This window comes from Pygoscelis adeliae, unplaced genomic scaffold (assembly GCF_000699105.1).
Source record: "Pygoscelis adeliae isolate BGI_AS28 unplaced genomic scaffold, ASM69910v1 Scaffold57, whole genome shotgun sequence".
Lineage (NCBI taxonomy): Eukaryota > Metazoa > Chordata > Aves > Sphenisciformes > Spheniscidae > Pygoscelis > Pygoscelis adeliae.
In genome coordinates this window covers 13,693,827-13,719,326 of record NW_008825615.1, presented here as the reverse complement: position 1 = coordinate 13,719,326, position 25,500 = coordinate 13,693,827, and the positions used below count along the sequence as shown (strand labels likewise).

At 38.2% G+C, this 25,500-nt stretch overlaps 1 protein-coding gene across 1 annotated transcript in view; it reads left to right on the top strand.

Moving 5' to 3' along the window:
* PRIM2 (primase, DNA, polypeptide 2 (58kDa)) overlaps positions 1-25,500 on the top strand; it is a 127,602-nt gene that overhangs the window by 20,769 nt on the left and 81,333 nt on the right. The window contains 2 exon segments of the mRNA XM_009333249.1: positions 4,194-4,289; positions 5,171-5,308. Coding sequence (XP_009331524.1) covers positions 4,194-4,289; positions 5,171-5,308 — 234 coding nt within the window.

Sequence of the window (25,500 nt, the reverse complement as noted above, 5' to 3'; positions counted from 1 at the left end):
CTGGACCTGTGTCACTGAGTTTCTCTGTGATTATGGTAACCGTGAATTAGCTGCGTAGTTGAGGAAGATCCATAAAATGTCCTTTCCATGCCCACTCCTGAATTAAAAAAAAAAAAAAAAGCCCAAACAACATTTCAGTCGATAGATAAGAATACATAATAATTCCAAGCGCAGGCCTTTATATTTTTAGGAATGCCAGCAATCTGAACTTGAGCTAAAATAAGTTGTAGTACCATGGGAAATACAAATTTCTTCTTAATTCATTTGTGCCTACCCAAAATGGCATTGATATCTCTTAATAAACATTGTAATCAGGTTTGTGAACAACAGATTTATGAGCCTCGAAGGTTTTGTTTAAGGCTGTTCATGCTCTTAATTAGTAGGACAGCTGGGAATGATGTCCTTTCCTAATCAAGCTAGTATTCATTAACCAGTTGAATACACTTTAAATTTATATTCTTAAATTTAATGGTATCTAGGTTAATACTCTTGTATTCTAGTTCTAGTTTAGTTTGTACTGTGCTGTGTGGCAGTGGAGAAGATTGACTAGGAAATTATTGTTTTGTCTGTTTGATACTTAAAATTGCAGTGTAGCGCAGTATTGAGAGACTGACACCATCTCTTTTTGAGAAGGGGGGTGTGCCATTTGAGTACCAGCTGCTCAGTGACCAAAAACAAGTTTTAAAAAGTTCATTTTCTAAGGACACCAGTGACATGTGGACGTAAATGCCTGAAACTGAGTCTTGGAAAGGGAAAGGACTTGTGCGTTGAATTCTTGTTTCTAAGTCTGCCAGTAAGGAACAGCAAAATTAAGTAGTTGTGCATGTATAGTAGTATAATGTGTACATGCATCTTTCTCTCTTCATTAAAACAGAGTAGGGATATCAAATTTATTTTGAAGTTTTTGGGCTGCCTCACTGCCAGTGTTTGTTTAACCAAGCCTTACATATTAAATTATTCATATTTTAATCTAAATTTGTGTCTTTGTGTTTCCAGGACAATTCTGTGATTAAAATCAATGAATAAACTGCACATAGAAAGCAAGAAAACTAGAAATAATGCAACTTGTCCCAAATCCTTGCTTCTTTCCTTTCCTGTCATGCCTTCCCCTTTCATGTCTTGATTTTCCTAATTTTTCTAAGTCTCAAAAACTTATGATGAAGTGTTGAATTGTTTCAAGCTGCGCTACGTGACCCACTGTCACTGAAAAGGGAAGATCCTTTTCCTGGTGTTACTGTTCTTTGCTTGTGCCTTGGACTGACTTTGTGATAAGCCGTTTCAGTTTATTAAACTGGCAACAAACTAACAAGGCAAAGCTAGTGAATTGTTTCCTGTGGGGTGAGTTGAATTGGTTCAGTGTGAGTGTCAGATGACACCCTCAGAAGAATTCTGTTGATTTTATTTATTTATTTTTAATCTTTCGAACATCACAGTATTTTATCTGGTGAACATCACTGAGTGCTGTAAAAAGTTAAGCTGTCTGTTTATCTTTCCAATCTTGATTAGAATCCTAAAAGCTGTATTTAATTGTCTAATTTTTTAATGATTACCGGAATGTGTTCTTGCGGGTGCCATTTTAGAGATGAAATTATTAAATGTACAAACTGTAGTGTTCTTATTAAAATAAAAAAAAAGGCAAAAAAAAAAAAAGCTTTTCCAGCTTCCATGAACCAGGCAAAATTGGGATACGTGTTTTGTGATGCTCTGTATACAGAGGTGCAGGCATGACCTAATTGAAAGCTTGAGTCTGAGTTTAGACTATAAGGAGCTTATTTTCATTGCATTACATCTTCAGTCAGTCTTACACAATTCTTTGTGAAAATGGTGAAATCCTTAATGCCAATGCAAGGTTATTTTTAATGTTCCAGCCTGTAGGGAAGCAAGTTTTATTTTAAAATGCATTCTCAAGTCATTTCCCAGCTCTAATTAGGGGCTAGAGAGATCCTTGTTTCTTCTTCTACTCTCTCCATTAGCTGAAAACGTGAAGGCAATGGGAATTTGGTAAAAAGGCAAGGAGCAAAGTGTTTGTAGGGCTGCTGAAGGTTTGCCTAACCTATAAGATACCTGAGGCTGTAAGGAATAAATTATTTAACAGCTTTATAAGTATTATTTATATGATAAATATTGTTTTGCAATAATATTTGTGTTTGTTTAAAAAAATACTATTTCTGACTGCATGTTCGGTAACACTGTCCACAATCTTATGCAAATCTTTAGTTGTGGCCCATTAACCTGTTTTTCTGGAGGTTTCACCAGGGTCACTTTTACCCCAACAGTATTAGATTTTTTGCTAGTGAGATGCAAAAAATCTAAAATCACTGTGACTTTAAATCTGTACAAGTTTGATATGGTCAAATTACTAATAAAGAAGGATCTAGACAGCTTGGGAAGTTTGGAGTCAGTCAGTATAATTGTTTTACGTGTGTATTAAAAGATAAAAAACCCTTGGCATTAAATGTAATACTGAATAAAATGGTTTTGTTGATGAAAATGAGCTAATGTTTTTTCGAAAAACAAACAAGCAAGGAATGCTTGCCTTTCCCTCTTCTCATTCTCCCCCCCCCAATATTGCAAGTCTGTCAGTAAAACAGTCACTGGACTGTTTTAATGGCTTTCTGAAAAAAACCCTGTCCTTGACTCGGTTTGATGGTTTTTTTAGTGAGATATCCTAGAAGAAATAATGCAATTGTAACCACTATAGCTATACAGTGTGTTGTACTGTTTTTATTCGAAGACAGTTTCACTGAGGGTTTGGAATGACGTGGTAGACTGGGCTCTCTTAAGCAATTTCCATTAAGAAAGCATAAAACTGTTACATTTGAAAAGTGGAAGTCACTGTTCTGGAATTAAAATTAAAACTTTGGTCTATACTAGGTGAAAGGCAAGCTTGCAGGCTGATGTGGTGACTTAGATTTATACTTATTTAAACAAGAAATGTATCACCTGGAAGGAGTAGCAGCATTTTGGTAGCACTGTGTGAAGTTTGTATATAGTTCCAGGGTGTCACGTTTGAAAGGTGGGAATGTTTCAAAGGCTATCAAAAATAAGATTATTAGTGAGAGTATTTTATAGAAAGTATTTTCTCTTACCATTTACACAAACATTTAATTGTTTTGATACAGCTACTTTGTTAAAGAAAAATGGTTTTCTTGCAGGCTGTTTTTCCTTGGAGCATTAGATTTTCACATGCAGAAATAAAATGCTATTGTGTATTTCCTCTGTCTTCAAAGTTACATTCTTCTGCCTTGCTGGCAGCTTTATTGTTATTTTTTAAAGCTGATTTTCCTGAGAGAGTACTATAGATTACATCAAGATGTGGCCGGGGTAACCATAAGCCTTCTAGACATTGCTGCCTTGGCCATTTCATATGCATCTATCAATCACTTTCATAGAGGGGATTTGCTGAGCTACTCCTCCAAGTTTGAACTTAAAGGGTCCTTCCTATGAGTTTCCCCAACATTGGACACTTTTAAGACTCAGCTGGACAGGTTGCCTGGCCATCTTGTCTGGACCATGCTTTTGCCAAGAAAGGTTGGACCAGATGATCCTTGAGGTCCCTTCCAACCTGGTATTCTATGATTCTGTGACTTCCGAGAAAAGTGTTTTGTTTTGTTTTATTTTCTCAGTTTTTCAACTGAGAAGAAGGAAAAAAGTTTTGTTTAAATGCCCATTTAACTGCATAGAAGTGTTAGTCAACAAATTAGACGTTCTGCCCCATGCAGAGAAGAAACTGAACTGCTTATGCACATCCCTTTCCATGGAGAGGAAGGACACTGAGTGCCTTTTTTATCTTGCGTTTAGAGTCTGGATATCATACAGATACGATACATATCTTGCTTATATTAAGTAAATCTAGATATGAGCAGGGATTGTCACAAGTTTTATTTTGAAGAGGTTGACTTTTAAAAAGCGTGTTTTACAGTTCTTGTGTTAATGTTTAAAATTATTGTATTTTAAAATCTGCACTACTACTGCAGAAGGAAGGTTATTTAACACTATTGACCACTAGTGTTTTGCTGGTTTCTGCTTAATTAATTATTAGTGATCACTTGCTGAATATGTAATTCTTTTTCCCTTGTCAACTAAAGTGATGATGATATATTTACAGATTAAGTAATCTTTTAGCTCATGTTAATAAAAAAAGCCTTATTCAAAAGTATTTCAGCAGTTTTAAAACAAGCTCTTAATTTTAGGTAAGTGAAGACCTGAAAAATGAATTGGCAAATGAGCTGTATACATCAACCCCTGGCCTCAGTATGACTAAAGTAAAAGAACAAATGTTCTATAAGGTAAGTAGAAATTGCTAAGTTCCACAGATCTGCATTCATTCTCTTTCAGTTAAACTTGGAGTTACTAATTTTAAGTTTACATAATGCTAACAGTTTTGATATTACTAACAGTTAATCAAAGTGTCTAAATTAACTGAGACTAATGAGACTTCCTCTTCTTCATGTCAGTATAAGGGCAGAGGGAGGGCCTGGGAGAATGAAGGAGGCTTTAAACTACTATGGATGTCTTCTGTCCTCTTCTTCCATCTCTTGTCTTTCACCACAAAAATGGTCTTAAGTTTTAATGTTTCCCACACAAATGACTTAACTTGGCTGGCTGACAGACCGTTCAGGATGGAGACATTCTCAAACATCTGTTGCTGAAACTAGGTTTGGTCTGATTGTATTAGTCTGAAATTCCTTTTGCAAGAAAGCAAGGGGAAAGGAAAGAAGTGTCTAATGTAGCCCACTGATTCTTCTTTGGAGCGAAGTTGGTTGGGTTCCAGATCTCTTTCCAAGACCTTTTATATGTAGCTTACATGAATCAAATATTTCAAGATGCCTGAAACAGAAGGCCAACAGAAGTCCATTTTCAAATATCAAATCAGTAAGTGACGCAAAGCTACATAATTGGGCTAATAATCATAAATACAAACTTTAAAGTAGCTTATTTTGCCTAGTTGCATGACTTTCTGTAAGTAAACCGTATTTTTCCACCGAAATAATGATCAGCTATTCCAAAGTCAACACTGAATTTCAAAATCTTTGTGTTTTGCCTGGATAACGCTTCGTTAAAAGAGAATGAATTAAAGCTTTACTGGTCCATCTTGAATCTTAGGGTTGTAAACATTGTTACTGCATTATTTTGTTATTCCACAGTGTGGGTTTTTCTTCTTTCTCAGGTTGGACTTGCAGATGCTGTGGATCTATTTAGAGCCAGAAGAGTGTTTATTAAAGATGGCTTTGCGTATGTGCCATTTAAGGAGATTGATGTGATTGTTTTGAATAACTATAGAACAAAGTTATCTAAAGCATTGGCGGTAAGTTTGATAAAGTCTGATTTTTACAACTTTTGTTGCATTGTTTAGTGACAGTCTTGGACAGTAGCCTTTTGGATTTTTAAATTTATCTGCTTCTGTCTGGAGAATACCAGAAACCCTATCAAAAGTGCTGACAGCACTAAATAAAAGTTCATTATGAGCTAAGAGTTCATTAATTTTAAATGGAATTTAGCATGTGATATGCATTGTAAAGAAATTTCTGCTAGAGGATTTTAAAATTGTTTCCCACATAGAGAGTGTGACTTTTCATTCAAAATGTTAGCCCCATACAGACAACTATTCTTTCTCTTCGTATCGATCTTTTCTCCCACAACATTTTGCAGCCGTTTTTTGTTGAGACAAGTAAAATAGTGATTTGTGGGGTGGTTTTTTTTTTTCTTTTGTTAGTGAGAACTGAAATGAGGATAAGTCAGAACATGTTGGGCAAAAATAAAGTCTTCATTGTATGAATGTTTGAGGTATCAAATCTAGTTAGGACATCTATGGTAAATACTGTATGTGAATGTTCTTCTGTTAGTAATTCTGTGATCAAATTAGGAATTGCTAGTTTTATGGTGTTAAACTCTTCACAGGGTTTAAAAGTTGGTGATCATGTGTAATGCACAGAATTTTAGTCCTAGAAAATACGGCATTGAATAACATGAAGGCAGTTTGGATTGCTTTTTAAAAAGGTTTTCAAAGCCTTATATTGCTATGTCACATTAATACCAAGGTTGACCACGAGTGTTTAGTAAACAAACAGTGTAAAGTAAAAATGCATTCCTTTAAGAAGCTGCCAGTATGCTAATTTTCTAATTTGTTAATTTTGAATATAACCGGAGCCTGTGGAATTATGTAATGTGCTGTGAAAGTCGTGGTACTCTTATGTGAACATTTCCATTAGAACTCTTTAATACAACTGCAACTAGAGACATCTTTATTTCAGTTGATGCATAATGTTCTTGCTGAAAGCTGGTAACACTTGTGTGGGCTTTAAAAAACAATGAATATATTCTATAGAAATGTGGCTAAGTACACAGGTTACTTGCATCTACTTAAAATACTTTTGAGAAGCTTCATGGACTTCTGGAATTTGTGTGTTTTGTGAGTAGCTGAGGAGAAGTCTGAAAAACAGTAGGAACTATAATGAGTAGGCTACCTGACTTTTCAGTTTGAGGAAAAATCTGCAACATTTTCTTTTGAACACACACTATCTTATATATAATTCAATTAACCCAGATTACTTTGTTAAAGCCAATAGCTGCTTTATAGTAAAGAAGTACTTTATGTTATCCTCTAATCATGGTTTAGAAATTTTAACACTCTCATGAGCTTGGAAAACTGTCTTCTATAGAACGCTGTGTTTTAAGTTATTGCAGTATTTCAGGTTTGCATTAGTTTTTAGTTTTAATGTATGTGTTTTGTTTATTAAAGTTCACCATATTTTCAGAGTAAGGAGTAAAAGAAGATTAGTGATTTCTATCCTATTCCAAAGCTCCTGATTGAAGTTGTGGGGTTTTGATTACTAATTTAGTTTGTGAAACGACATTTAATAATCTGTTTCAGCTAATTTTAGCCCGCACAGTGCACTGCTGAGAGATGTTAGGAATATTATTAAATTGAGTCTTTTGGAAATGAGGGCCAAAAATCCAGTATGTTTTACAGAGGTCAGTCTAATGTTACTCTGTTATACCAAACAGAGGCATAACTGGAGTGTGACACTTGGTAGCTAGGTAATCAGTGTAGTTTTCACTGGAACAAAACTATAATCATCAATTACATTTCAGTGAAACTATAGGAATACACTTTTAAAGAAAGTATTGTACATAAGGAATCTTTTTAAAATCTAAAGATGTTGCTGTTCCACAACATAGAAATTAGGAGGATAATCTTTAGTGATTTTCCTCAGCCTTATCTGGAGTGAAGAGGCACATTTCAATAGAAATTATGACACAGTAGCACACTTCCAGTAGTGTTTGTGAAAAGTAGTTGTTGAAATACTATGTGATCTAGGCCAAAGTTCTGCAAGTACAGCTGGCTTAGTAGTGCTTGGTAATGCTTTTGTAGCACATGAATGTTTGCATGTGTCTGTTGCAAAGGAGAAATCAATCAAAGAGAAACGTGCTGAATTTCAGGCACTGTGATCGTATAGAGGACTTCGTGACTTTGCACAGAAGTTGTGCATCATGGCCAAACTTAATTAAGAAGTAATAGAGCCTCAAACAGCATCACTGATTTGTTATTTGATTTGTCTCAATGAATGTATTTTTATAACATTACTGCTTTGGTAAGCATTACTTATGTGTGCTTTTGGGAGTATGTTTTAGTGTTTTTGCAGCATCTGGCTACGCTTTGTTCTCAGCACTTTCTAATGGGCAATCCTTGTTTTATTAGAATTTGTGAATTAAAGATCTTAATGGTGTGATAATCCAAATTAGGCTTGAATGCTATTTTTAAAGACGGGGTTTGTATCTTCACAGGGTCATAAAATTAAGCTAAATACTTTCATCTTCTATGGGGTAGTCTGACTTTGGCGAATACTTCTGGCTTTGACAGTCTGTTATAAGCTTCTAAGGGACAAAATACCCTGAATTATAGATAGTGGAAAGACGGTCTTTCAGGCACGTAGTTTTGAGGAATCTTTCTTAAGGCTCTCATTAGTGGTTCAATTCTTCAACGTTCTCCAGCGTGGATTGTTTGTGTGGTGTTATTGATTATTTGTACTGTGATGCATGTTTTGCCTCTCAGAGGTTGTTTGGCACTACTCCAAGCAGTCGTGCACACAGGTTTTCGGAAGGAGTTGTCCCTACACAGGAATGATTTCATGGTGAAGGCCTGCCCTCTCTTTTCAAAGGTGCTCTGAAGCTGTTACACTTTATGGGAGTGTGTTTGTGCTAAAGGTACTCTTCCTAGGTCTCTAAAGCATTGAATAATTTGGGTGGTTGCCTAGCCTTGTTACATTGCTCACTACATTGCAGGCTGGTGTTGCCACCGTCTTGCATGTTACAAGGTGATTCTAGCTGGGGTTATAAAGGAGGAATATGATGAGAGTGAATTGATGTGTTGATACTGAGCTTTGAGAGAACAGTAAATAATTCATAGTACTGACTTTTAAAAAAAGTTTTATGTTGACACTGGCATAAATTCAGTTTAGTCAGAGTTGTGCTTTAATCCCTTACTAGTCAAGCCACGAAGCAGTCCTATGTTTTGTTTTATCCTTTAAAAATAAGTTTGAAATCTTGACTGTGTGGCTATTCCTTGAGGCTCCATAATAGGGGGAGTTAATACTATTCAAGCCTTCTTGACAATTGCAAATGCAGCTGAAGGAGTTCATTTTATGTGCAAAATCAATACCGCAAGGACCTTCTTTCTGTATTCTCTGACCCATTCAATAGTAAATAATTTCCTTTTTGCCATTAATGATGATCAAACTGTAGAAAGCCTAAACATTTTTTGTAGTTCATGTAAGTTGTAATATTAGCTCTACAATTGTTTTATAACTTAAAGCAAAGTTTTATTAATTCAAATTGCATTATATTTTATTCATGAGGGTTTCACTGTGTTCACTCTAGTACACAAACATTTCTGCAGTAATGCTATGCTGCATTTTGTTAATTTCAGTTGTAGCCATGTAGTGAACTTAGGTTGTGAGATTAGTGACGGTATTGGATCTCCTTTTTTGAGGATGGTTGTTTTAATTTTTGATTTCTTGAAATGAGAAGATTCGGCTTAGTGTCGTGGTTCAGACCCGCAGACCCAATCAGAGCTGTGTTATACTCGGTACTGCACAAAGGAGGATTGCTCCAGAGAAATCTGAAATGGGACAAAAGGGGGAAAGGAGAGAAGAGGCTGCCAAATCATTGGCTAGGACTTGCCTTTATCAGCAGCGTCCTCAAATAATTGAGAAAATGACTTAATATTACGTTAGTAGTTGTCTGACTTGTTTGAACAGGAGTTTGCATTGGACAGCAGTTTGCCTCCACAATTCCCGCCGTGTGTGGTTAACTGCAATAAGCATAGGGGTGGACGACGTCTCCCACCCGCTGAAAGTGTTGCAGTGTTCAGTGTGAGCTTCCCTGTAATGTCTGATCCCCAGAAATGATGTAATTTCTGAAGATGCATTTAGGTTTTTTGAACTACTTTTCTCGTAGTACTTAATGTCTGATACAAATACTCTTCCTGTGTGATTGATCAGCAAATCCTTTATATAGAGATTATAGTTTTAGGTTGAACACATAAAATGCTCTTTTTATTATTAAAATAACACTAGTAGTCTTGACTAAACCTGTGTACTGGGTGCAGGTGCCCAGGCGCTGGCAGCGGGGGCTGCAGGGCAGCGTCTGTGAGGAGAGGGCAGGGCTGCCCCGTGCTGGACACAGGGTCCCACCGGTCTTCGGCTGCCCCACCATAGGGTACGGCTGAGCCCAGCAGCCAAGGTGGTGGTGCTTCGGGGAAAATGTATTTAAGAAAGGGCAGAACACCCAGCAGAGAGAGGAGGAGGGAACCAAAAGGAGTGAGAAGCAGCAGAGGCAACATCAAGGTCAGAGGAGCAGCTCCATGACACTGGAGCAGATCTTCGTGGCACCCATGAGGACCCCACACTGGAGCAGGTGGAGAGTTCCTGAAGGAACTGCAGCCTGTGGAAAGCCAATGCTGAAGCAAATTTTTACCCCCCCCCCCCGAAGGACTGCAGCCCATGGGAGAGAGACCATGCCAGAGCAGGGGAAGTGAGTGAGCAGGGAGGAGCTGTTATGGGCTGACCATAGCTGCCCCTGCCCTCTGCCTACTCTGCTGCTCAGGGTGGGAGATGGAGGAGCCTGGAGTGAAGGAGTGAAGTTCAGCTTGGGAGAGAGGGGAGGAAAGGCATTGTTTTAATGTTTGTCTCTGTTTCTCATTACCTGAGTAGTGAGAAATTGACACTAATTTCTCACTGACAATTTTAACTGACAGTAAATTACATTGATTTTCCCCAAATTGAGTCTGTTTTGCCTGCAGTGGCGATTGGTAAGCAATTTCCCTGTCTTTATCATGACCTGTGAGCTTTCTCATCCTATTTCCCCCCTATCCCATTGAGGAGGGGGAGTAAGTGAGCAGCTGGGGGGGGAGTTTGACTCTTAGGTTGTGCTGGGTTCACCTTGGCTGTTCTTTTAATTTTCAGTCTCTAGGCTTGTAGATCTGATAAGGTTGGGTACTGGGGAAATGTGGATCAAGTAAGTTGCTTCTGGCTTTACTAGTATTTGTAATGATTTGTCTTTTAAAATAAAATATTAGTCAAATATGCTATTTGGGTTGATTTATGCTATATTTTCAAAGAACCTGCTAATTTAGGAAAAGTATCAGTATACATGGCACCACCTGCAAAACATTTTCTTCCTAAAACACCGATGTTTTCAAGCAGTGAAGCAGAAGGCTTTATGTAGTGGCATTAATGTGGAGAAAGTATGATTGATGGTGGTCTTGTCACTTGAAATTCATTTCAGGTGTTGTGTTCCCAGTGTTAACTTAAAGTAATTCACTGTAACATAAATGGATGATTTTTATAATATGCACATACAAGGTTAGTAAGGTAATAACTTTGGCAGTGCAGGGTAAAATGTGATTACAGTGACTTTGTCCTCTGAATCTCTCAGATGAAAGTTTGCTGTGAGAGTTTAGCAGAGAAGCAGCTGGTCTTCATTTCTGAGTAGTATTATATTGTAAGGTCATTGTTTAAGGCACAGGTCTCCTGAATAAAATGGTGGTATTTTGAGTGGGAGAAGCTAAATCAAGGGAAGTGACTTCGAGTGCGTGTTTGTGTGTCAGAGAGGACTCAAGCCTGTATGCAGAATGGTTACCTGCAAGACAGGGACACTCATTGGACTTTTCTTTGTGGACCTTTTTGCCATGGCCCCTTAATTGCCCCACTGTTGGCTATTTTCTGAAATCCATCCTTCAGTGTTTTATCTCCTCTACTAATTGAATTATATGTGTTTCTTTTAGAGACTACATAGATTGCTAGCATAAAGTAATTATAAATAATATTAGGAGGCTAAATGAAATTTGACTGTATTCAGTATTTTGTCTTTCTATTTCTTCTATCTGCTTCTTGCATCTACTACAAAGTATAAGATTTTGTTAAGTACTAAATTTGCAGCATAAACAATTGCTGTGGTCTCTGCATGGTCCTGTTCGGTTTGATTTATATGGAAATACTTCCATCTTCAAATCAACATAGGTGTTTCATGATAATATAACTAACAAAGCAAGATGTACAGGATTTGAAGCATGCGGAAGGCTTGCTAACTGTTGAGATGTTCCCCAAATTTCAGAAGAACTATTGGAATAGAATATATTAGCAGGAAGTACAGTTTTATTTCTATGTTGTGTGATAGATATGGAAACCTGGAAATGCATTGGTTCATGTAGTACCTGTTTAATGTCATGTGACAACAATTTATTAACATGCTGGTAACAGCAATTTGAGAATGATGCACTATAGTCAGTAAGAAAGAACTGTAATGGTATATGCGGTTGATAAGTAAACAGAAGTCTGTATTTCAGGATGACACTGTGTTACAAATTTGAGTTTTCTCCTGATTATTTTCTTATGGCTTTCTGTGACCCATAGACAGTTGCTAAGTGATAGCTGTAGTAGTATCTATCTGGAGTTGGTTTACACCGGAGTTAATGACAAATTATTTCATCAACTGTGTTCTGGCTTTTTCTTTGAGAAAACTAGTTAAGTTTCTGGAAGTTAACTGACAAGTGATCTAGCTGATGTTTACTGTGGACCACCAATGGAGCAGAACTCGAGTGACACAGGGAGCCATCCAAACTGCCAGTGAAGATGTGCCTAGTGTGTTTCTCAGCCTTCCAGTGTTTCTCTGTGGAATGAGACTGATTTGTGTGTGCGGTTGTTTCCTGGGGAAACTTGATTCACATACCTCAATAATGCTAGCTGAATACCTTTTGTGATAGTGGGGACTTGGATTTCCCACCTGTCGATACATTAATAGAGGTTCATTATTGAGACCCAAGTTTCAATCACTTACTAGTTTTATGTGTGATTCAAGAGACACAATTTACCTACCACTGCCACGTACAGTAAATCATAAACTTCTCTTGAAATGAATATACTGAATCTTGCCTACGACGTTGCAGGATTCTGTAAAGGAGCATAAGTCTTAGATGTGCTTTGTCTAAACCAATTCTTTCAAGTGATGTAGTTGCTTTTAGAACACAACAGTTACTCACTGGGCTTAATAAATGGATTCTTAAATTCATGGTTGTTGAAAAGCAACATTGCTGCCTCACTGACACTTTTGAAGAAACATGGTCAAATCCTGACAGTTACATTTTTATAACATTTCTAAAGAGCGTGCCACTTTTGTCCTAACTTTCAAATTGTTTATGACTTAAACTTTGCAAGTATTTATGCTAAATTTGCAATTCCCGTAGAATACAAATAATACACTTATTCTTGCTTGCCTCTTTGTCTAATCGCTCTGGTAACTCATTTAATCACTTCTGTTAGACAAATTAAAATTTATTCTATTTGAAAGCTCTGTGGAGTACCTGCCCTTGCCCAGTTCTTAAAATTGGGATTTTTCTTGCTCCAGCTCATCCTTTCTGCTAATCTCAAGCCTTGTGTGTCGAAAGAAATGTGGGGGTTTTGGGGGTTCTCCCCCCAGTTTCTTCATTACACTTTAGAGTGACCGCCTTGCATTTGCTTTTCAAAGTGATTCTTTTCTTGCTTTACTCCCTTTCTAAAAGCTGCTTTGGAAGTAAAGGGGAGAGGAACTTTTTGAAAACTTTGCAATGTAATCCTAAAAAATTCTATGACAGAAAAATCACAAACAATGCAAGAGTAAATGCACCTGCATTCACCATGGTGATTTTTCATTATCTCCATTGTCTGTAACCCTTGCTTCTCATGATCCTTGGTTAGGTGTTAAATTCTGGATAGCATATTGCACATTTTTATAAACCTACTCTACAGATATATAAAAAAAAGTTGCACCTTGCTTATAAATAATAAATATTTTATAGTATACCAAATACAGATGCTCACAGGACTTGCTGTTGTGAGTAGTCACAATGAAATCGGTAGGTCTTGTAGCTGTTGAAAGCAACGGGTACAGCAGTGAGTGTCAGATTAAGCATTCAGGAAAGAACTGGAGTCATGCAAGTTATTCTGAGACCTAAATTAAGCTGTAATATCTTAAGTTATGATTACAGTTTGGATTAACAACAAAAAAGGCTGCAAAAATATGGAACGTAGAAGGATAGGAAGAGGATATGTTTTAAAATGTTTAAGGCAAGTTTATGGAGCAAGCAAAAAAGAAGCAGGTTGAATCACTAAAATTTGTGATGACTACCTTTCTAAATACATAATTTATCTTCCCCCCCCCCCCCATTTCTCTGTGAAATATGGAGAGTGGCTATTCTCCTGAGTAAAGTTTTATGATATCCTAAGCCAGTAAATATACATTGCATATGTGATGTTAACAGGTTTTTGCCGTTCCTACTAACGATGGAGATTGGCTGACTGTTGGGGAAGGACTAAAGCTTAAATCCCTTTTTCAGTCAGAAGGAAAAATGGGAAACAGCTGTCAGTAGCTCGAAGTCAGACATGAAATCAGTTGAACAACTGATAGTCGTATGAGATGACACTTGGTTAATTAATGTATAGAATCTTTCTAGAGGTTGGAGCACTTCTTTAAGCAGCAAGTGTAAGAATAAAGTATGCACAAGTCTCATCTCAGAAATGCCTTTGCCAAGACATGTTTAAAAGAAATTCCGCTGTAAGACTGATTTTAAAAAACCCACTAATTTTACTGATTACACAACTCAAGTGTTTTGAACTCTTTTAAGAAAAACTGTAGCAATATGCTTTTTGAACTTTTTGAATATTTATTTTTAAACTGTTTTAGATATAGATGGAGTATTTTTAGAAATGCTAGTCACTGCCACTGTTGCTGCATCTGATTTCTGGGTGGTCTCAGTGTATGACTTTCCATTCTACTGCAATTTCTCAAAGGGATGTTCATCTGTTAATGTATTTCTTCTGCAATTAATTGCTGATCTGCATATTTATGCTAGAAAGGAAGTGGACATTTTTTTGTAGTTCTTGTAAATGAAGATTATTTGTCAGAATATTTTTTCCTGGTAATAGGAAAGCAGGGTATGTTTCAGAGGCAGTATAGTTGAGCAGAATTTTTACAATAAAAACACACACCTGTGTCTTATGGGCAGTCTGTACAGGCTGTCACTGAAATCACTGGAGTGCTGTCTTCCTGAAATATTAGAAACATGGTTTAATTAGGGTGCAAATATAGAGCTAGGGTAGTTAAACTTGGCTCTAGTAGTATTGGGCCTGTTGGAGTACCGTGCCTGGCCCACTCCCTTCCCAGCTGTGACTTCATTTTGCAGCTCTGGGTTGTGAAGAAGCAGATCCTTATTTGAAAGATGACTTGTCTCCAGGAGAGCACCAGGTGCCCCTGCGTTGCCTGTGCTCTGCTGCCAGGCTCCTCCTGGATCATCACTTTCTTCCCTCCTAGTGGCCAGCAACTTACCTGCCTGAGGAGGGTACTACTTTATCCCTGAACACCTTGACTACAGGGATTCATTTTTAAAGTTGGTTAACCAGTGTCTTATGTTCAGCTGATTTTCTTTTTTTAGCTGTTTCCTTGTTAAGTTTCTCTTGGGAACCTGACACAGATTTTTGAAAGTCTTTTTTTGGTTGGCTGTTTGTGGTGTGGTGTGGGGTTTTTTTGTTGCTGTTTGTTTGTTTTTTTGGTGGTGGTTTTTTTTTTTACACCTCCTGCTGGATTATCTCTGGTTATTTTATAGTTTGCCTCTGTTATTTTTTTCCAAATTTCCGAATTAGTGACCTACAGGGAAATACTGACTCACTGATGCAAGCTACCTCTCACGAGGGAATATACTTTCTAGTTAATTTTCCATTCCTTATTGAGGAGTCTAGCCTTGCATTGCCATGAGAGGTGTACTATATTGTATCTGCATATCCCATGAGAGGTGTACTATATTGTATCTGCATATCCAGTTATCGCTTGTGATCTGTTCAGCCTGAAGAAAGGTATGAATCAAAAGTTGGGTGTGCAACATTACTGAGTTAGCTTTCCTTTAGAGAGGCCTCCATGGTGCTGTGTTCTACCTGTACAGGTCTACCTTAGTCTGTCAGTGTTTCAAGCTTGCCTGGACTTATAAGCACTGGAGTCCTGAAGGGTGACAGTAGCTTTATGTGAAGCACTTTGACATTGCTATGGACTGAAATTTCTTTCTCTGAAGTGGCTTTCTTTTCTCTTGAGGTATGTAAGGAGGAGGTGGTCTAAGTAGCAATAATCTCTACATTAGTAGGCATGTCTGTATGGCCTTACCTGGGCTGGTTTTTGTTATTCCTTGGACCTTCTATTACTGTGAAATAGAAAACCAGGAGAGGTTTTCCATAGATTCTACATGGGTTATGTATGTTCAGTAGTGTGTCAAGTGTAAGTATATACGTAAATGTTTTCGTATCTCATCTGTCTGATGATGCCTCATCTGTCTGAGGGAGGAGGCACGAAAGTACTGTAACACAGATGTTTTGTAGTAAAAATGGATTTTGAAAGGCAATGATGGATTTATTCAGCATCCAGGGTCACAGGAAAGTGTCCAGGTATAAGTGAAATTTTGTAAAAGCTTGTATGTGCTCTGTAGATTTTGAAAGGACACTGAATTAGCTGTTCAGTGTCTGAGTTGTAGCTAGGCAGAAAATAAGATGAAGTATCAGGGAAAAACAGACAAATGAAGATACACAGTTTCAATTTACATGTAGCTTGTGAAAGATCTTTTTAGCTATAAATTTTTTTCTGTATTTATGTAAACAAGTTCCTTTTTATGTAAATACTAGTATTTTTCTGTTTGTAAGGATTGTTTAATTTAAATGATCTGTAGTCTTGAACAAATATCAGAAAGCAAAGGTTTTTTATTATCATCTGTCATGAGTTAAGCAAAATGACATGGTTTATTAATGACTACAAGCCTTTGTTTAGATATGTACATATGAAAGAAATGGATTAAATTTGGATTTAGTGCTTAGAGCTTCTTAAGTAATAGAAAACCCCATGAGTTTTCCCTGCTGTTTTCCTAGTTATGCTGCCAAAATGAGGTGAAGGTTGTTCTGTTACCAGCTTTGTTAATCCCAAAGGATTTGTGTTTCTTGTTACTCCATCTTTTTGATGTATAGACAATAAAAATAAATTAAAAAATGTGGAAATCCCGACACCCACCCCCCCCCCCCCCTCTTAAAACTGAACTGTGAATCAGAAGAATCCTCTTTGGAGTACAAGAAAATGTTGAACTACTTTAAAAGTGGGAAGAATCCCACCAGTTGTCAAAGTGAATGAATAAAACTCTTAATTGGTTCTCATTCCAAATTACAAACTTATAAAGTAATTTTTGGAAGAGTTGAGTTTCCAAGGCACTATTGTAGAATACTAGCCATGTAACACCCTTCAGTGACAGAAAGCAAATACCTGTTTCTCAGTAACGGTTGATGATATCTCATATTGCATGAACTAATAAGTAAAAGAAATGTAACAGAGGATGTAGGCTAAAGAATAAGAGCTATGAATTAGTTTAGAATATATTTAAATTTAGAATCAGTCTCTCATCTGTCACATACAGTAACATTTTGCCTTGTTAGATATTTTAATAAGTGGAATTTCAAAGTCATATTACACTATTTCTTTTGAAACATGCTTCTAGACTTTACTGAAATTGTTTCTCTAGATTGTTTTTACTGAACAAATGAAAATCTTGGGGTTAATCTGCTTTAAATTTGGTACGTTCTCTGATGCTCCTGTATAAGAAACAAAAGGCATTGGAGAGGAGACATCTTGATGCTGGTAGTTACTTTCTCTTTCCACCCTTACAGTACTTCATCACTCATAGTACAACTAGCCAATTTTAGAGTAACCAGTTTTAAATAGTAAGTCCAGTTGGACTTTTGATCTGAAGCTCTTTTGGGAGGAATAAAGAGGGGAGTGTTGTGGATTATCTGATGATGTGTATTTGCCTAAATTTAGGCTGGGGAGTAACCCCTGATTTTCATTATCAGTACACTTCCTAGTGGAAAACCATTAGACACTTCTATCCATCTATATATTTTTCTCATGGCATAGGATAATGCTGGTAGAGCCTGCAGTGAAAGCAGAGAGATGATTGAAGTAATAATTAGAGAGGCCATAAAAAATTCTTCCAAGCTGCATGCTTTTCAAACCAGAACTGTGTTAGATCTGTGACTTTGGGTTATTTATTATGTTTCAAAGATAATGGTAACTCTTGTGAAGTCCACAGCCTAGTACCTGGCTCTTTAAAGAGTTGGATTGTTTCATGAGCGGATGTGGGGATACCGCAATCCAACTGATGCAAAGAAGAATGCATCAGACAATGCATGAGCATAAACCTGTGTTCTACTGCTGAGGGATTAAAAAGTAGCTGTGGAGTAGGGGAGGATGAAAGCTCCTGGCCTGCCTCTTGCAGGGTGCTCTGCCAGCATTGCTAGCATATCCGTGCAGAAGCTACGTGAGGGTTGTTGTGAGCACTTCTTTCAGGTGGAAGCCTTTCCTGTTCCTCAGGCATGAATACTATTATGAGTAGTAGAAGGATATGAGATATTTGCAAAAAAGAAATACATTTTCTTTTCTTATCTTTTTCATAACCTCCTTTGCCTTTGTGTCAGTGTCTAGAAGCCACAGAGAAACCTCCCAGGAATAGAAAGAAGAGTGTGTGTGCGTGTTGTGTGTGGTGGTGTGTTTGTTCATGGGTGTGTTTTTTTTTTTTTTTAAAGACATGGTTCACCGTAGGAATTTACTGCTTTGTACAGCAGATGGTAACATGCTCTCATCTAACAAGTGATCGCTCCAACTTTTTTCCTTACATTTTCTTGTGAATATTGGGTAGCACTGTTGAAATCTAAGTTATAGTCACCAAGAACGTTGCTGGCCACTGATGCATGTTCCTTCAGCCACTTAAATGGCATATAGAGACAAAAGCAGCCACAATGGGATTGTGTATCTGAGTTTGATGAGATGACTTACATTTATGTGATCCTGTTTCTTAAACTTTTAGTATAAGCATTACAGTTTGGATTTAGTGTAGTTCACAACTAAGCAAACAGTAGGCTCAACATGAGCCAGCGGAGCACCCTGGCAGCAGAGAAGGTCAACAGTATCTTGGGCTGTATCAACAGAAGTACAGTAGGTAGAGGGAAAGGATCCCCCTTTACTTGACACTCATTAGACCACATCTAGAATACTATGTCCAGTTTTGGGGCTCCTGGTACAAGAAAGATGTTGATAAACTGGGGCAGTTTTAGTAGAATTCTACCTTCTACGTTTTCTGCCTGTCTTTACTGACAAAGTTGAGCCTACTGTTTACCAGATCTTTAGGTCTTCTCCGGAAGAGCTATTCCCCAAGGAGTTGGCCGCCATCCTGTACCAATGCAGGGATTTATTTTGTCATAGGTACAGGACTTTTCAGCTGTGCTTGGTGAATTTCACGAGATTCTTGTTAGCTCAATCCTCCACCCTGTTTAGATCCCCTTGAATGGCAGCGCTGTTCTTCAGTGCATTGACTGCCTTCCCCGAACTGGTGTTTATGGACCTGATGAAGATGCATTTTGTCTCCTTGAGGTAATTGGTAAAGTTATTAAACAGCATAGCTCTTGGGATAGGCATTTGAGGAACTCCACTTCTAACTGGCTTCCAGGTAGCGTACAAAACATTAACCGCTACCCTTTGAGCCTGATGACTGTTTTATATCGGGAGCTGCTGGTTTGTTGTGATCTCAGTAAGAAAGGCAGTTAGACTCAGTAAAGTGTTGCTTAAAATGCCGTTTATTGGAGGTAATATGATAAAGAGAGAATAGTACTGATAATCTTATTCCCTTTGGGTTCTGGGAACTCAAGAGTTGTGGCACATCAAATGAGCCACCAACCAGGGCACATCTCACTGTGCAGATTCTGTCTGTGAAAGGTCTTTTTTTGGTCTTTTGAGCTCTTACAGGATTTTGTGTTCATCGTTTCTACATGTTCACATGAGAATTTGCTGCCACACTTTTAAATAAAGACAAGGACATGCAGGTGGTGCAGTTGCTGGTGGGAGTTGCCCACAGGCTGCTTCATGACAATTAGCCACCTAAGTTTATCCTGCAGCCAAGGGATATGTGTGGCACAACACCAGAAGGCCAAATTATACATGCACTATAGTACAGCCTAGGCCTGTGCCTACTTAGGTTTACTGTTAAGGGAATCCCTAACTGCTTGTTGTACAATGATCTTCTGAAGGTTAGGATCACTACAGTGATCCAAACAGCTTTTCATCCAACTAGTAGGCGACTAGATGTCGTGGTTTAACCTCAGTTGGCAACTGAGCACCACGCAGCTGCTCGCTCACTCCCCCCCAGTGGGATGGGGGAGAGAATCGGAAGGGTAAAAGTGAGAAAACGCGTGGGTTGAGATAAAAACAGTTTAATAGGTAAAGCAAAAGCCGCGCACACAAGCAAAGCAAAACAAGGAATTCATTCACTGCTTCCCATCAGCAGGCAGGTGTTCAGCCATCTCCAGGAAAGCAGGGCTCGCTCCATCATGCATAACGGTTACTTGGGAAGACAAATGCCATCACTCCAAACGTCCCCCCCTTCCTTCTTCTTCCCTCAGCTTTATATGCTGAGCATGACATCACATGGTATGGAATATCCCTTTGGCCAGTTTGGGTCAGCTGTCCTGGCTGTGCCCCCTCCCAGCTTCTTGGGCACCTCCAGCCTTCTCAGTCGGCAGAGCATGGGAAGCTGGAAAGTCCTTGACTAGTGTAAACACTACCTAGCAACAACTAAAACATCGGTGTGTTATCAACATTGTTCTCACCCTAAATCCAAACCACAGCACTGTACCAGCTACTAGGAAGGAAATTAACTCTATCCCTGCCGAAACCAGGACACTAGACTATAAAGTGGCAGCTTATTTACAGGGATATTGTAGAACGCTGTATCAAAATTCTTGTTAAAGTCAAGGCAGATGACGTCCACTGCTCTTTAGTCACAGATCTACTCATTTTGTCTCAGAAGGCAGCCAGATTGGTTAAAAATAAAATAATAATAATGATAAAAAAATTATTCACCCTTGGTAGATCCATGCTGGCTATTCCTGATTACCTTCTCCATTGCGTGCCCAGAGATGCATCCCAAGAAGACCTGCTCTGTGACTTTCCCAGGGTCTGAAGTGAGGCTGACTGGCCTGTTGTTCTGCAGTCATCCTTATTGCTCTATCAGAAGATGGGTGCAAGATTTGCCTTCTAGTCATCAGGAGCCTCTCCTGACTGCAGTGGCCTTTCAGCAATGATGGAGAACAGGCTCGTAACGTCAGCTCTCTCAGCACCCTGAGGTACATCCCATCGGGTTCCATGGACTTGCATGAGAGAAGATTTCTTGGTGGATCCCTTACTCAATCCTTTTCGACCACTTGGTAGTTCTTTGCTTCCTTGAATAATCTCTATAAGGCATAAATGCCTGAAAAACTTTGTCAGTAAAGATGGGCGGTGGAGGGTAAAATTGCTCTCTAACTTGCATTTGTATTAAATTGTCTCTAATTTGCAGCAGTACTCTTTGAAGCTAAAAAGATCTATTTTATTTATATTTACTTTTGGAAATTTGAAAAGGAAATATGTAATATTCCTTTTCTGTTTACTGTGTCCTGTCACTTAGCAAATATAATTAAACTATGCGGTTTTAGTATTACTTGGAAATGGTACAGCAATTATACTTCATTGACTGCATGATTGCACTCAAAAGTTTTCTATATTTGCAGGATTCAAAATGCAAAGTGTGGAAATCGCAAATTTGGGTAATTCTGTCAATTTTTAAGTTAGCTTTTAAAATCTTTTTCTAATTTTTTCTTTCTCCCAAAGTCTTTATTCAGCTTTTTATAAGTGAGCTCTGTGAAAGCATCATTTTCTATGTTAGGCTTGAATTCAAGATACCTTTCACTTTCAGAAAAGCAGATACAAACCCAGGCAAAATACTAAAAATTAAACACTATATATCAGCCTTCTCTCCAGGTTGCTGCAGCTCCTCATCTTATCTCATGCAGTCTAATTGGACATTTTCCCTGCTGAGCGTGGAGTTTGGAGTACCTTTATTAATTTCATGTTTTATAAGCTGACTCTGTTTGTAAGCTATGGTGGCAGTTTTATTTCTGGTCAGCACAGAGTTAATTAATGGGGTGAGGTTTGGGAGAAAATTCTGGCTTGCTATTGCATCTAGTCTCACTTAAAATCAAATTGTCAATGCATTTTTCTTATGGTTCTTGCCTGACCCATCATGCTTACAATGCGTGTGTCCAGATGCTTAATTGGTCTGGGAGGGTATAGCTGCACCTTCTGGCCTTGGCCATCAGAGGGCACCGCAAGAGTGCTGAAAGAGGTAACGCAGGAAAATTGTGCCTGAAATGCAGCCTTTCTGTATAGCAATGGTATTCCTTTAAGGAGGAGATGAAGACATGGGATTGAGTTCTTAATTCTAAAGAAAAATGTGTTGTATTTGGTCTAACGCGGAATGTATGTAAATGAGGTTGATTTTATTCTCTTGATATACACCAAATGCAAATAAGCATTTCATTAAATGTCATTAATTTTTAGTTCTGTGATTACTTCCCTGTATCTGTCAGTATGAACTGATAAGCAAAAGTTAAGAAATTATAAACATTTAAAAATTCTGATCGTGTCTTAACAGTAGCCTCATGAATCTGCTTGCATATGTCATTCACAGTTACTAGGCTTTTATGTATTTGTGATGTGTAACTCATTCTGTTTTTTAATCTGGTGTAGCAGATATCACCTGGTGCATTTGAAGTTTTCAGTGTCTGAGGTAATACTATGTTTTGTCCATGATGTTATGACTATATAGGTTAATCTTTGAGTCATTAGAATTCATTCCATGAAGTTTAGCATCAACTAAACTGAGTATCTGACCATAAATGAGCAATCATGCTTTTTTCTTAATTATTGTTGAGACTGCTTAGCATTGATTTTTATGGACAATTCCTGTTCTTGTCTCTCCTTACTATCTTAGTTAACTTTGTTCCTAATGTAATTGTATTCTTATTAAATGGGCACTTCTTGTTCCTTTCTTTAGTAATCTATGTTAAAAGCTATGTATCATCTTTAGAAGACCAGTGATTCATTCTCTCAGAATATTTTTTTACCAACTAATGCTGATCTTGGAAAATAATGCTGTTTGGACTTATCCATAGAATGGAAACTGTGTTATTAATCAACTAGCTGCTCATCCATTTCGAAAACTCTGCTTCTGTTTTCATGTCTTTTCAGCTTTCTGAGATTATTACTTGGGCATTTTCCTTCAGCATCCTTCCAGGTTCCCTCAAGTCTTCTATAACCTAAAATACTGCAGATACATCATCATCATCAGTGGACATCTGGCTGTAAGAGTCATCCTGTGTTTAGAGCTTTGTTCTTGGCCTTGATGTGGTTATATTCATTACATCTAACCTTAATCTGACTAGTATTCTAGACATTCTTTGAATGGTTTAAGATCTGTGTGGGTGTTTGATTTTCCCTGCAAATGTAGCTTATTGGTTCTCTGCAGATGCCATTTTACCAGTTGGATATTTAGAGGGATGTCCTGCATTTGATATTGTATGAAGAGCATGGACTATTCCTGATGCTGTGAAGTCATGGGGGTACTGTTTTCAGTCCCAGATTTTCATTCTTGTCAGCACAGCTATGAAATTGCATGTCAGGTTTCTTATAGAAAAGACATATTTTAGGTTTTAGCTAATATCACAAGATTATGTCTAAAACTTTTCAAGGAGAGGATGCCCCCGTTCATGCCCCCAGTTCTGAGCTGTTCAGTTTTTTTTTCACTGACCTGATCTCCACAGAATCCTGACCTCCACAGACTCCTATCTTCAACACATCATAGGGTAAGGAGGAAAGGATCTTACATATAGAGTTTGCAAAAGGTCTTAAATTTTAACTATTTTATACTGGGTCATGCTGGCAACTGGAAAGTTTTATAAGAGCTTGGAATAGCCTCAAGCTCTGTGTTTTCACTGAAGAGAGAAAGAAATTTACAAATCTTGCTCCTCTAGATCTCTCAAGACTAGATATTCTCTGGAGATGCTTTACTTTCTCACACTGATTTTGATTTTGGTATTCTGATGGAGCAGGAATCTTCATTACCAAGTGCAGATCCATCTATGTCTTTCAGAACCAGCAACTGGGAGGTGTTCATGCATCCTTCTCATCCCTGTCAACTACATGTTTCCTTACAGATAAGTCTGGAGAGGGGTCTTGTACTGTCTCATTTTTTTAATGTAGAATAGAGTGAACTTGTCAAGAAGCTCACTAGTCATGGGTCAGTTCAAGTCATGAACGTGGCCACACCAGTGGAAGTTGACTTCAGTCAAGCCTTGTCACTTGAAGACATTACAATCAATACCTTAAACGTGTCTATTCATTTCAAGTGTCCTTAATGCCCTGAATGACCCTCAACTTCATTTCTTTGTTTTTTTAGAGAGTTCAGTATTAAAACTGTTTATGTATTTCAGTATTCAACATGGATGTACATACTTGTATGCAACCATATGTTTCAGTGTTGAAAATGATTGCATACCGATACGGTCACCATTCCTTGCTCTGATACCTGGACACACATGTAAGAATATGACATAACTATCTCTGCTTTTCTATTAACCTTCCCTTGTTCAATCACTTTATGTAGCTTCCATATCTTCTCAGCAGCAGGCATAAGAGAAAACCTGAGGTGCCGGATTACTTCTTTCAGTGGCCTTCCTCATCCTCAGTTTTCCAAGTCATTGCTGCAGTCAGAGTTTGATGTCCTGCATCTTTAACTAAGCCGCCTACTGTTCTAAATACTCTGTCGCCTTCTCTAGATCCATTAGTGAAACTAGATCTTTTTCTTTCATTGGACCAATAGTAAGATTCGGAATCAGCTTACCCAAGGCAGTTTACAAAGAAAGTGTTAATATTACAATCTTATTTACAGACTTGTGTTCTATTTGAATTCTGTTGATTGTCAGATCTATCTTATGTTGTGTTGTGTGTTCCCTGCCTGGCAACAAATCCAATTCTGCAGCAAGCTTAAAAAAACAAAACACAACTCTATTACAGAGGTCTGCAATAAAAATAAATAAATGAACCACAGTGCTTACTCTTGGTAGAGCCACAGCCTTAAAAAAAAAAAAGTTATGCTTAGGTGGTAACTGTGCAGCTTACTGCAGAGATAACAGAGTTAGCTACATGTGGCTCTTTTACCTTCAGCTCCGTATCTGTGTTGTGTCATGCTGTGACTGATAACTCCGAGAAGTGGATGAAAATAGTAACAGATGCAGTTCCATGCTATCATAATGATTTTATCCTTAGGATTTGCGGTGGTGTCTCTATTGAAGGCTGTGCATGTGTAGCACACATGGAGGCAAGTACGTTCTGAACGTGATTCTACATATTACGGCTTTACTGCCTGTGAACTTGAATATAGTGCAAACATAGTTCAGATTTCAACTGAATGCTGAATGAATGAATTAAATGGCAATGTAAATTCAGGTTGTCTCACACATCAGGAATGGGCTGAAACCCTGTAACTGCTGATGCTCTAGCTGGTAAACCAATGAAGAAGTAGAGGCTTGATGTGGTGGGTTGACCCTGACTGGATGCCAGGTGCCCACCAAAGCCACTCTATCACTCCCCTCCTCAGCTGGACAGGGAAAAGAAAATATGATGAAAGTCTCGTGGGTCGAGATAAGGACAGGGAGAGATCACCCACCAATTACCATCACGGGCAAAACAGACTTGAAATTAGTTTAATTTATTACTAATCAAATTAGAGTAGGGTAATGAGAAATAAAAACCAAATCTTAAAACACCTTCCCCTCACCCCTCCCTTCTTCCTGGGCTCAACTTCACTCCTGATTTTTTCTACCTCTCCCCCCCCCGCCCCGAGCGGTGCAGGGAGACGGGGAATGGGGCTTGCGGTCATTTCATCACACTTTGTCTCTGCCACTACTTCCTCCTCAGGGGGAGGACTCCTCGCACTCTTGCCCTGCTCCAGCCTGGGGTCCCTCCCACAGGAGACAGTTCTCCACAAACTTCTCCAACGTGGGTCCTTCCCACAGG